This window comes from Triturus cristatus, chromosome 7 (assembly GCF_964204655.1).
Source record: "Triturus cristatus chromosome 7, aTriCri1.1, whole genome shotgun sequence".
In the NCBI taxonomy this organism is placed as follows: domain Eukaryota; kingdom Metazoa; phylum Chordata; class Amphibia; order Caudata; family Salamandridae; genus Triturus; species Triturus cristatus.
This window is the reverse complement of record NC_140590.1, coordinates 312,357,993-312,371,320: the sequence shown is the minus strand read 5'-3', so window position 1 is coordinate 312,371,320 and position 13,328 is coordinate 312,357,993. Positions and strand designations below refer to the sequence as shown.

General features: G+C 42.6%; 1 protein-coding gene across 3 annotated transcripts in view; it reads right to left on the bottom strand.

Annotated features, from left to right (window-relative positions):
- Positions 1 to 387: 387 nt before the first annotated feature.
- LOC146809541 (galactoside alpha-(1,2)-fucosyltransferase 2-like) overlaps positions 388 to 13,328 on the bottom strand; it is a 481,546-nt gene continuing 468,605 nt past the window's right edge. For 2 of the 3 annotated variants that reach the window (XM_085616372.1, XM_085616373.1), the window contains one exon: positions 388 to 5,785. In XM_085616372.1, coding sequence (XP_085472498.1) covers positions 4,717 to 5,781 — 1,065 coding nt within the window. In that variant the 5' untranslated portion in view covers positions 5,782 to 5,785 and the 3' untranslated portion in view covers positions 388 to 4,716. The remainder of the gene's footprint in view (positions 5,786 to 13,328) is intronic. The other variant, XR_014966453.1, reaches the window with a different exon arrangement.

The following is a 13,328-nucleotide window of genomic DNA, read 5'->3' as shown; positions in this document are numbered from 1 at the left end:
TTATTTAAATAGTACACCACTAGCACTCACTTGCTCCCCTTACCACTTTTCCTGCTGTCCTCTCTTGTATCAATAGTGGTATCTGTAAATGGTTTCTAAATTATTCCAAGAAGATATATATGCCCGCCATCTTGGAATGTTTTTTCTTAAAATAAAGTAAAAATAATTTGTAGATGGCATTTGAGCTTTTGAAAGGTGAGTTCACGCACGATGACCATCTTGGGATGCTCTTTCCCTTCCATTCTAAGATGGCTGCCTTCTTTCAATGGTTTTTGTCATCAGCAATGACAAAACCAAAAATACATCTGTAAAGCCAGTAGCTTAAACTGCAATCAACAATATATTTACCCAAAGAACATAAGGTCAAATACAAACACATTCAGTTAGTTGCTGTCAAATATATCCTACTTTATTGGTCACTTTTTATTTTAACAATATATTTTGAACAGTCACATACAGTACACAGTCTATTCACCATTTAAATAGAGCTGATATTGAGGTAGCAAAACATCATTTTCCCAATCCCAATTTATGACTTTTTCTTTATTTTGGAATTGATGAACCACTAAATAGGTCAGAGGATCTTTGACCTCAAATGTCATTTGCCATTATACCTGAGGTGTGCAGTCAAAAATACTTTTGTTATGCTGTCGGTCGTGGTTTGTGCCAGTGAATTGGCCATTTAGATTAACTAGTTTTTGCAGCAGGGTTTGAATTATCCTAATAAATAGATTAGATGTTTTCCTTCTAGTCAGTTTTAAAATACATGATTTAAAATTCCTCCATTTGTATATAAAATAAATACAATATAAAATTATTTCATTAACCAGATTCAAATACTATTTAACATTTAAACCTCGAGCACTTATGCTCTTGTGTATGACAGCATAGTCACCATTTAAATGTGTGTCCTCTCTTAAATAAATACGAGTGCGTTCCAACACCCATAATAAATTAAAATGGTCCCTAATCCCCCTTTTGTACTCAGGAATTCTGTATGATACCTAAAGATAACACGTTTCACTAGTATTTGTAAACAGTTTTAGAAGATGAGATCCCCCAAAAATTATATATATATATTTTGCAGTTTTGTATCGAAAGAACTTTAACCAAGGGCAAACCATTGCGTTCTATGAGCATCAGCTTACATTACAAAAGGTCAGATTTTTTTTAGACCCAGTGAGATAGAGATTTGCCCGGAATCACAGAATGTTGTGATGCTGAGACTCCAACCGGATTCCTTATTGATCATCTTTAAATATCGGTACTAATATTTTACGCCATGATTGCGTCACAAAAGTGACGCAAATTGGGGCATGATCTTTCTTTTCTGAGTTACTTTCCAGCGCATAGTGCTGCTTTGCATTACTTAGTGCCAAGGGGGCGTACCATGGGTGTAGCATGGGCATTCCCAAGCAACCACCCAAGTTTCTCTGTGCTAAACCCAATTTACTAAATAAAGTAAACAGGGTTTAGTATCAGAAAACTGCGCCCTTTTGAAGTTGGTGCAAGTATGTGAAATGCTTTTATTTCTCCTTCCTTTTCCGAGTTTGTAGGCGCGCTGTGCTGTAAAGCATGCATACAAATAAGGGGAAATGGTTTAAGCCGCACTATGCATAGGGTACCCTTCCAGTACAAAACCTATGCTAGGGTCATGAAGACACCCTTGCAATCATGGCGCAAAGGTGCCTCCGCGGCACACGGCAGATGATTTCAGCGCCAGCGCCAGGAAAGGGGGCAGAGAGTGCAATACTTCAGTAAATTTGGGGCTCTCCTCCTCTCCCCTTTTCAGCAACGCAGCGCAGCATTTGTGCCTGTTGCTATGCGCTTTGTGAAAAAATAGTGAATCTGCCCGAGTCTTTAATATTGTGCTACTATAATATCGTAGTAAAAATATGGGTGACCAATATATCAATAAGGTAAGTACATGTTTCACTAAGGTTAACTCCACTTATATGGATCTTGACTACGTAAATGTGGAGTTGTGAATAGTAAATGAATATTTGATCATCAATATTTGTACTCCCATATTGGTATTAAAACCTTAAAACGTTGATGGGTTCAAAACATGGGTTGTGCACATTTTTTTTCATCACACAAGTGAGGTTGTGCAAAGTTCCCAATAATTGAAGTCGCCAAAATGTTTGCTTGCCCTTCTACTTCACCTAACGTGATTCTCCCTGCACCTGCCGTGGCATGCTATTTTCCTGCCAAAGTTAATGTTGCCTTGAAACTCAATGTGCCATTTTCTCGTGAGCTTATTGTGAAACTGGATGTGCTACGTTGTTCTTGAGACTTCGAAACTGGATGGCTGTCTCAGAGAACATAATTAAATAAATACACTTGCAAACAGAAAGGATGTTTTATGCTGGCGCCAAAATACTTTTTTTTCAGGTGTAGGAAGGATTTTCTGCAGAAAGTGACGAACATATTTTCAAAACGTTATAAAAGTGCTGATTTCACACGAGTACAACTAGAGGCACTGAGGCAAGGCAAGGGATGGGGATAGTTGGACTGCTGGCCCAAATATCTCCGAAATTGAGGACTATTGTGTGAGAGATCTGGAAACGCTCGCGACTCTTTAGTAGGGTGATCTGACGGTCCAATGAGGCTACACTGGGGTTAATCAGGCCACGAAAGTATTCTGGACCTAAGCCTAGCTTGCTTTTTAATATCACGAATCAAGATCGTAAGGAAATGTGTGACCATCACGTGGCTACTGCAGTCCATGCACCAACTCAGAGATTTTTCGGGGCAGAATATCGATACTTTGTGTTCCCACAAAGTCACATACATTGAAGCAAAGTCTTGATAAAGTATTTACATTTCATTATAAAATATTTTTTATGCTGGAAAGGCGCCTTGAAGTAGTGCAATAGCATAGGACTGCTTTGTGCTAAAATGTGTCAAGGGAGCATTCCTTAGGTAGTACTTGAATGTCCCCGCTCTACCACCATGAATTTTAAGGCAAACCCAGGCCTACAAATATTGTCATACCTGTCTAAAACAATTGAATAAAAAAACTCTGTGACACAGCTGTTAAGTAGTAGAACTCTATTCATTGCTCTTAACATTTCCTACATTGCATGTGTGCCTCACTGTATAGCACACGTCCAGTGTGTGAGATGCATTAAAGTTTGCCTAATCATATGATTTGTACCAAAATGTTAACCTTCCTGACAAACTCCGAGATATCAACACTTTATAATGATGTGTGCGTGCCACTAGGCAGTTTGGGGAAGATTTATGTTTCCTGGCGCATCCCTGCAAATCAGCAAGGATGCGCCAGGAATGATGCGTCACGCAAGTTTACCCTTGCGCCACACATGATGCGCCGCATTTACAATGCGGCGCATCATGGCGCAGGAATTAACAGATGCGTGACGCATCCGATGGCGTAAGGTTGGCGCAGTGCTTCAGTTGCGTCGCAAGCGCGACGCAACTCCAGCACCGTTCCAACCTACCCTATCCCTAACATGGTGCTTCAAGCCTTACGCCTGCTTCAAGCAGGCGCAGGGTTTTGGCGCATCAGCGTTGGGAAAGTGACTCAGTCAAATCTTATAGATTTGACTGAGTCACTTTTCAGGGGCGTTCCTGCGACGGAACGCCCCCCCCTCTGTCGACACGCCCACGTGAAACCTGACGCAGGTTTTACGTGGCGCAGGGCTTTACATCGTGACGCATCTCCATAGATGCGTCACGGTGTAAATATGGCGCAACGTGGCGCAGGGTGTACACCGCCGCTGCGTCACAAAAGTGACGCAACGGCGGCGTAAAAGTGGCGCATCTCCAATATAGATCTGCCCCTTTGTGTTTGCACCATCACGGGGCAGGAGAGTAGCAGCACGCCATATGTTGAAAATATGGCTATGCGCTGCTCTCTCTCCAGCACAACCGCGAGAGCGTGCAGCGTAATGGCCAGAGCTGCCAACTTTAGCCTTGGAGACCCATGATCGAGTCTCGACGTCACCTCAACATTCTGCGATTCTGGGCAAATCACTTAATCTCCCAGCACCTAGAAAAGCGCCTAGAGACCTTCACGTGTGTTTAGCCAGGCTATGCAAATCCGAGTATTATTATTATTTACAGCACAGTGTTACAACTTGTGTTGCTGCACTACATTGCACATTGTTTAATAAATCTACCCCTCAGAGTTAAAGTATGCTTTAAAGAGGAAGGAAAGGCAAATGACAATCTCTTCTGAGTCGGTGCAGCAAAAAGAATGGGACCATGATACAGACCCTATTTCTTAATTAATGGAAACGTAGCCTAATTGTTTAAAAAAAAAATTAAAAACTGTAAAAAAAAAAGTCAACTTTAAAAGTACTTCTTAAGAAAGATATAGGCAAAACGTATCCAAGAATTTCTGAAACTCACAGCATGCGGTGTTAAGGTGGTGCAGTTGGATAGTCAGCATACCATGGCACCGTATGAAAATTGCACATAATTGCAGACTCTTAGTAACTGAGCTGATGCTCCTACTATCAAGTAGCTCCTGAACCCATCCTGCTACAGGTAAAAGTACTAAATTTTGTTCTGAAAACAAAGTTAGAGAATGTTTAAAAAACATTATTTCAAATACGTGTTACCATTCCCAGAGAATGGGCCTCTTGAACTAAGTATGCAGGCATGCTAGATAACTGAGCTTAGGTTACCAGGCATGCCTGAGAACTGAATGCCCTCTCCAGTCAGTAGCTGCGCACAATCAACGTCTGCTTAAGGTTTTTTCCCCAAAAGAGGTGAAAGGTCAGCAGGGATCCCAATCCATTCAGGAAGGAATGCTGCATCATAGTGGAAAAGTTTGAGGAATGGCGAATCAGGCAAAGTGTAGTTGTCAAGGTAGATCACCTCTCCGCCCGCTAGGTAGCCTGCCCAGATTCCAAAGGTGCCGATGGTCATGATGGTGTGGTTGCAGTGGGCGAGGAGGGCAAAGTCCATCCCCGGCGATGACTCATTGCTATCACCAGAAAAGTAGACATCGCCTCTGGAGTTGTTAATATTTTCCTTGCACCACTGCATCCCGTTGCTTGTCACTACAAACACAGGCTCCTCGTATTTGTCTCGGAAATATTTCATAGCCTTTTCTAAGTAGCCTTTATCAGCTACTACCCCTTTCCAGATGTTGGGCATTGTATTAACATAGTCCCCTCTTCGAACATGAACCCCGATGTAAGTTACATTCTTCCGAGAGCCCTTTAATGACTCCAAGTACAGATTGGCCTCCTCCTTGATAAAGTCATGGAATGTGAACTCTCTGAGGATCTCATCTCGAATGTGATGGTAGAAGGTCCAAGAGCAGGGATAGCCAGCCAACCTCACATACTTTCCACTGATGTGCTTGTACTCCTCAGACATCCAGTCATGCAGCCAATAATTGTTCCACCTTATTTTGTTGACCACACTTTCGTGCAGCTGTGGCAGATGTATCTTGAAAATTGGAGCTAGCCAGTTGAACATCTCTGGCAATATGTAAGCTGGATGCCCGTTGAGTTTGGCCAAAGCATATAGCACTGCATACTCACCCATTTGATTTCCTAGACGACCAATGGAATTTACAGTCCATGCCCCATCAGCGAGGAGATGCGACTCATTCCGTAAAGTCCTAGGTTCCTCATGGAAGCCGGTAATACGGTGGAATGAGTATGCAGCTGTCCATTTACTCGGGTTATGGTAGTAAAAAGACACAAAGACAATCCCAAGAAAAGCAGCAAAGGCCACAATGAGAAAGAAGGTCTTCCTCATGGTGTTTCCGGGCACTTGTTGATTCGAATTGATCTTCATTGACCTAGACAAAAAGAAATAATTGATAATGAGTTGTCTTCATTCAAGAAATACAATTCCAAAATTGCAATTGCAACTGTTACTCTCGCCTATACTGTACTGGGCCTCTTGTATGTTGCCCAATGCAAAGATAGCGATGTGTGCCCTTCTAACAGGCCCTTAGTCTGTGTGTATGTATGTCTGAGAGCTTGGAGAATGTCTGTGGGCCCATGTGCTAATGAATGAGTCCAGACTTAGAAGCTCCGTCTTACTGACTCGCAAAACAGCATTTGTGACCCTTTCTGATTCTTAATCTTCCAAACAGGAAATATTTTTTCTAATCAGTTCATTTAATGAATAAGGGCTGCTTTTTTTAATAAAAGGTTTCCAGTTTGACAAAACAAATGTAGGAATGTAAGTCTGCTGTCCTTTGCAGACCTCCATCCCTGCATTTCAGGCAATATGCATTAGACAGGTCATCTTGCAAACTCCTGTAAATGGACTTTTTTTAGAATGTGACCAAATAGTAATTAGGTTGCATCACAAATTTCATTATTGTTGGGGAGCCCACTAGTGTAAAATGAGACATCTTTAGTTTGTAAATGGGAGTAGAACATATGGCCCTTAATCCTCAAAATTCTTGGACTGGGTGAAACTGCTGCTCTGTTGGTTATGCCTGCCTGGGGGCTGCTTCCTCTGAAAAAACACTACAAGTGTTCCAAGTGCGCTTGAATTGTGATACAAAACATATGAACGTAATGGGCTTATTCAATTGTAATTTACATAACGTAATCTATACCAAAAAATATCCCTGTAAATGCTGTATGGAATGGGCTGTGTGATGGGAGGACCTTACCTTATCTTCGATAAGATCTTTAACATCTCTTCTATTAGCAACAGCAAGTTGTATACTCCCAGTAATCTTTCTGTTAACTCTTTTTACCAATCTTTTAGGCTGGGAAGAATATAAGGGAGTGCATTTGTGTACATTATCATTTTTCGGTAACACCGCTGTCATCATATGGGAAACGCATTGTACCCATGTCCCTTATATGAAAAGATAGGAAAACTTCTAGAGTATTCTTTTATGAACCCCAATACCTCTTCAGTGTGGTGCATTTCGACTCAACCCAGATTGAGTAAATATCCACCAGAGTGATAATGTACCGCCTTTCACTACCTAACCCAACGGTATAAGAAACAATAGCTTCCTGCAGACAACAAGGGTTTAATCTGATCTACAGCATTAAGACCAAGCTTTAGCTAACCTTGAAATCATCTCATCTTTTTACAGCACCAGTGCACCAATCTGTCCACCTGCACGGTGGTACTCTTAACCATGGGCCAGATGTACAACCCTTTTTTGCGGCTGCAAACTGGAGATCCTCCTGTTTGCGGCCGCAAAAAAGGTAATAGAATATACAAATGCTATTTTGTGAGTCACTGACTCGCTAAATAGCATTTGCGATTCCCGCTATTAGGAAGGAGCGTCCCTTCCTAATTGCGAGTCAACATGCTACGTACTGATGTTTTGCGGCCGCAAAACCCTCGCAGATTACCACCTACTTCAAGTAGGTGGTAAACCACTCACAAAGGGGTTGTGGTCCCAAGGGGACCTCTTCCCCTTTGTAAGTATGTGGGAAAATATTTTTTAAGAGCAGACAGTGATCCCAGAGACCAGTGCCTGTACTTAAAATAATGAAAGTGAAAAGTTGCATTTTTCTTTTTTAGATGCATCCCGTTTTCCTTTAAGGAAAACGGGCTGCATTAAAAAAAAAAAACTGCTTTAAGAAAGCAGTCATAGACATGGTGGTCTGCTGACCCCAGCAGGCCACCATCCCTGTGAATGCTAGCCATTCCTAAAGGGGTTGTAAATTGCGCCTGCCTCATCAATATTAATGAGGCATGCAGTTTTCGACCCCAATAGGAATCGCAAACAGTGTCTGAGACACTGTTGTGCATTCCAATAAGCGAGTCGCAGATTGCGAGTCGCAAATGAGATGCAATTTGCGACTCGCTAATTTGCAGGTCGTACATCTGACTCCATATGTTCTTTGTTGCCCGTTTCCACTATTTGTGATCTAACAATCAACACTCCAGCCCGGATTTACAAGGACTTTGCATCAGGTTTGTGATGCAAAGTCTACTAGTGGCATTGACGCAAATCATGGTTTGCGTTGGGTTGCCTTGCGTTACTTTGTATTAAGGTGGCATTCCATGGGTGATGCATGGGTGTTCCCTTGCAACCAAACCACCCAGGGGTTTTGATGCAAATACCTATCTACAAAGAATTGGAGACAGGGATTTGCACCAAAATCCTGTGCTTTCTGAGGTAGGCATAACAGGAGATTTGTTTTTTACATGTGGCTGTGTTCTACAACACAAGTACAAAGAGCAAAATGCCTCAAAGCATAGTGTTTGTGTAGGAAGGAACGCCTTCTGGCACAAAACCTATTCTGACCACAACAAAGGGAGCCCTTGCACTATGACACAAGTGCGTCAGCAGAGGTATAGAGCAGAACTGCACCATTTCTCAGTAAATATAACGCAGTTCTGCTCTCCCCCATTCATGTAATTCAGAATAGCAACTTCTCTTGCTGCACGGCAGGCATGAGCTCTTTGTAAATTTGCCCCCCATTAACAATTCACCCATGGGCTTCCAAAACACTTGCAAATTCATGGCCAAATAGATTCCCTGGGCCATTTTTTAGAATTAAATTACTAACCTGCTCTAATTTACCATCAGTTTCCAATCCCTTAACCCAATTATTTCTTAGACCACCTATCCAATATGTCCAATTGCATCACCAATTGATACTACAACACACTGATCTAGACAACTGTACGTTTCATTAGCTCTTAAACTACTGGGTAGGCTTGAAAGGTAATCTGCCCTACAGTTCCCCTTACCATAAACGCATTCATTATCAAAATTAAACTGAAAGAATTGGGTAAAATCCTGGCTGATCTTGAATAGGCTTTCTGAGTGTCATTAACAGAAAGCAGGAAGACTAGGGGTCTACCTGCCTTCAGATTGAAACATCTACCCTAGAGAAAGATTGCAATATGTTCAGCCATTCACACCCATCCCACAGCTTCTCTTTTGATGGGGGAGTGTCTCTTTTTGGTACCTGTTAAAGATCTTGAGACAGTAACACATATTATCACTTCCTCACTCTGACGTCTGAGTAAGAATTGCCCCACTTTCCACTGGCATCACCCGTGACAGTGCATTTTTTTATTATTAGTTAATGATGGTTAAGCCAGGGTATTAATTAGTTTATCCTTCTTTAAGACAAAATTCTTGGTCATCTTTTGAGACAACCTAATTTTGCCATTTTTTCCTTGGTGTCCTCATGGGAGGAAATAATTGTAGAAAATACTCTGCAGAAAATGAATAAAACCCAACTAGCTACAAAGATAGCTGTGAGGAGGCATTTGTATCTCCATGATGTTCTTAAATGGATTTTCCGGTGGTTTAGTGCCTTTACTAGAAATGCTACATTCCAAGTATTCAAACTCTCAATAGTGTAAAATCACACCTCTTCTTTGTAAAATATCTTAAACTTTGACTAGAATTCCGTTATGCTCTGTAGGAACACCGGAATATCATCTTGGAATGCCACAACTCCATCCATTTTTACAAACATGTTATTCATAATTCTCTTGAAAAAAGAGACTGGCGAGCAAGGGCGTAGCCAGAAAATGAAAATACCCCCCTCCCACACTTTCACCCATACCTCGAATTCCATTGGCTAACCGAAGCAAGAAAGCCCTATCCACTCTAAATGATTTCCCTTCAATCCACCTTCCATGCATCTATCTCAACATCCTTTCATGCTTACATCCATCTCTTCATGCTTCCATACATCCTTCCTTAACCATTCTGTCTATACGCCCTTTCATCATTACTCTTTTATCCATCCTTCTATCCTTCTACCTGCAATTTCAGCCATTCATCCATCTGTTCCCATTCTTGCATCCCTTCTTTTTCATTGATACACCCTTTTACTCCCCTTTCACCAATTTACCCATTCATCCAGGCTTCCATCTATCCACACATTTATCAAGACTTTAATCATTCCAGCCACTCTTTCTTCCACCCACCCATTCAATGCTGTTTTACATTTCACCCATAAATCCTTTCACCCTGGCATTAATCTTTTCATGCTTTTGGACCCTCCTTCGTGTCACAATTTATTCTTTTCACATGTTCCTAATTTCACTCTTCCTTCCATCCCATCTTTTTCTCACACACACTCACAGTAGCCAGTGTATTGTGGGCCATTGTTTAAGGAAGAAAGTGGACCAAGATGCTTCTTGAATGATAAAATACAGCTCTAAACAGGGTTCAGTGGGCCCCTCAGGCCTCTTAGCCCTAGTGCCATTGCACCTGCTGCACCAATTGAAGCTACATCCCTGCACACTATTTTCACCTTTTGGGCGTTTTACTGTGACTTGCTCCACATCCGTTTTGATTTTACCTTTCGTTCTTTCTTTGTTTTTGTTTACTATTTGTCTGCAGAGTTGCAGACAGAACAGGCTATTAAATAAGTATGTGTCAACATCACACCTTCTTAAACTGTGACAGGTGGGAGTTGATGACGCCACTGCTGCTGAGCCTAACTCAAAAGTCAGGCACAAATAGCAAAATGCCCCACCTGGAATTATAAAAATTGTAAGATGCTTACAGTTACCAGTCAATCGAATCTAATGGTATGTGACACATAATTTTAGGATGTGGAAGTATCTGGCCTTGCATAATTATAGACCTGTCAGCCTAAGGGAGATTTTGCCCCAAAATGTTTGCCTACACACCTCCATTTTGTTTACTGAAATTAGTTTTGGTTGGCCTTAGGGGTCTGTGCACTTTACCAGTGCTAACCAGTGCACTAGCGCTTGTGCTCACTCCCCTAAACATGGTTAAATTGGTTTACACCTGATTGGCATATTTAATTTACTTGTAAGTCCCTTGTATAGTGGTATATGATATAACAAGGGCCTGTAAATTAAATGCTACAAGAGGGCCTGTAGCCCTCTTGTAGCATTTAATTCTTTTGTCACCCCTTTAAGTAGCACCATAGAGCATGTTCCAGGTCTGAGCTACAAAAAGAGGGACAGAAGGGGCTATTTCCGCTCACAGGGGAGCGGGAGGTCCAGCAGGTAGAGATACCCCAGGGATGCACATTACCAATAAGGAAATTTCTGCTGTTCCTCAATATATGAAAGAAGAGGAAGAAGAGTCAAGGGGAAGGCTGAAACCAACTACATCCACTGTGTGTTTAGAGTTGGTAATCCATTTGTTGGATAATAATGCCCTCACACACCCTTTCAGGTGTCATGCTTCATCATATGGGCTGCTCCTCGTCGCGCCGACGGTGCAATGCCTAACGGGCTCCCTTTATAAGGGGCACTTTATCGGAGATCTTCAATCCAACAGCCGTATGGCGAAGTGCGGGTGTGGGGGCCTAGGTGATGTAGAAGTGACTAGGTGATATAAAACAGGGCTGAGAGTGCCAGCTGGGAATTAATTTTATTCTGGGGGCCTCCTTCCCTGATTAAAAACGTGAAGGTGTCTCACTCATCAGAGAATAATGACTCATGCGTGAGTGGCCTATGTTAAAATGGTCAACATGTTTCTCGCATGGAGTTAATACACTCGCGACTCTTCAGGACCTAACAAGTAACTATCTACAAATGGAGAGAGTGTTATGATATTAATACTCTCAAATGAAGTGGTATAGAGTTAGTCAGTGTCTCTTAGTTAAAATACCTGTTAATGTCTGGTACTACCTTATTTAGTATAGGTCCAGACCACAACAGTGCTCGGTGGGTGTAACATGAGCAACCATTCCTCAAACAGTAGGAGTTTTGCGATGCTCATGCCGTGCACAGTGACCTACCCTCACCACTGAGCCCGGTCTGTCATTGCAGCCTGCATGCAATTCTAAACTGCCAATTTCACTTGGCAATATAACTCCCCATGTCAATCCTTAAATTCCCCTTTTATTGCATATTAGTCACCCTAAGGTGGGCCATAGGTAGCCCGGAGGGTAGGGTGCATTTTTGTCAAAAGGTGGGAAATGTACTTTTCAGTCTTACATGTCCTGGTGGTGAAAAACTCTTAAAATCAACTTGTGTTGGCAGGGTATGCCCAGACGTGGGTCCCTTGCTCACTTTAGCACTGGATTCAAGCTCGCCTGGCTGATGAGGGCTGTTAGCCCGAAACTGGTCCCAGGATGCTTGTTTCGGGTCCAGGGAAGACATGGTTTGGCAGTTCGGGCTGGACTGTTCCCATGAGGCACAGGGTCAAGACTGATTTGCATATAGCTGTGTCTGAACTGGTGTGGAGAAGTGAGCTAAAGAACAATGATGGATTCAACCCAGACCCTTGACTGGGTGTGAGTCCCTTGCTCACTTTTTAAACCCAGTGAGTTCTGAACCCCTAAGTGGTGTCCCACCTGTCACGTATTGGGGTGCAAAAGGTGCCCAGGTAGCCAAAATCCAAAACTTGGCACTTTGAAACCTTTTGGCTAAACACTGCTCTCAGAATCGAGGAGGGACTAGGACCAACCTGCTAATCTATCCAACCAAGTTGCATCGCCAGTCAGCCTGACTTTGCAGCTGCTTCTGCTATATTCAGTGCTCCTTTTGCAAAGGGGTATCGAACCTCCTGGGAATGTCTTTAGCTACTGCCCCCTGCCTCATTCCACTGCTATTTACGATTTCTAAAAAAGGGACTTAATCTGAATGTTAAAATCATCACCCCGGGGGGCGTGGTTAACGCCTTACGAAGATGGCGGCTCTTCCCTGACGCTCCCGGGGTCGGGAGGACAACGCCGATTTTTTCTCTCGTAATTACGAGTACGAGGATGCCACAAAGTGAGGACAGGCTGTTTGAACATCCGGAGCACTGAATTTTGCAGTCGCTATGTCAGTAAGCTGCATTTAATCCTCTTTATTTCCCTCGGAGGCCCCGTTTTCGGAACGGCCGCCATTTTGTTTTTTCGCCTGAGGAGAATGTAAGCTGTTGACTTGAAGAAGCATGCTGCAAAATTGGTTTTTCTCCCTTTCGGCTATTATTCTGCTCAACTCTGGCCTTTGTTTTCATTTCTTCACCAACTTTGGACAATCTCAATGACATATTTCTGGAGAATACGAAAGGTGCGTAGTTTGTGCAGCGTCTTCTTCTTCAGCCGCCATTTTATGCACGCACTTCACGAGAGTGTTTTTCTGTACTGTTCCCCTCAGATAACACAGTTCTTCCTCATTCATGGCTGTTCTTGACGAGTGTTCCTGTCTCAGATATTGAAATGATTTTATGGAACTGCCTCATTTTTACGGATACGTCAATTCAATGACTATTTCTCTAACTCAGTTCAAACACGCGCTTCAATGAGGCTTTCTGATACTTGCTGGATCTGACAGTGATGTTAACCATTTAACTAGTGATACTCTCCTTCTGGGTCACGTCTCTGCCCCTCTCGCTCACCTGGACTGTTGGACTTGCCTCTTATGGGGAGAACGAAAGGCTCACTTGCTAAACACCCTGCGCCCAAGTATACCCT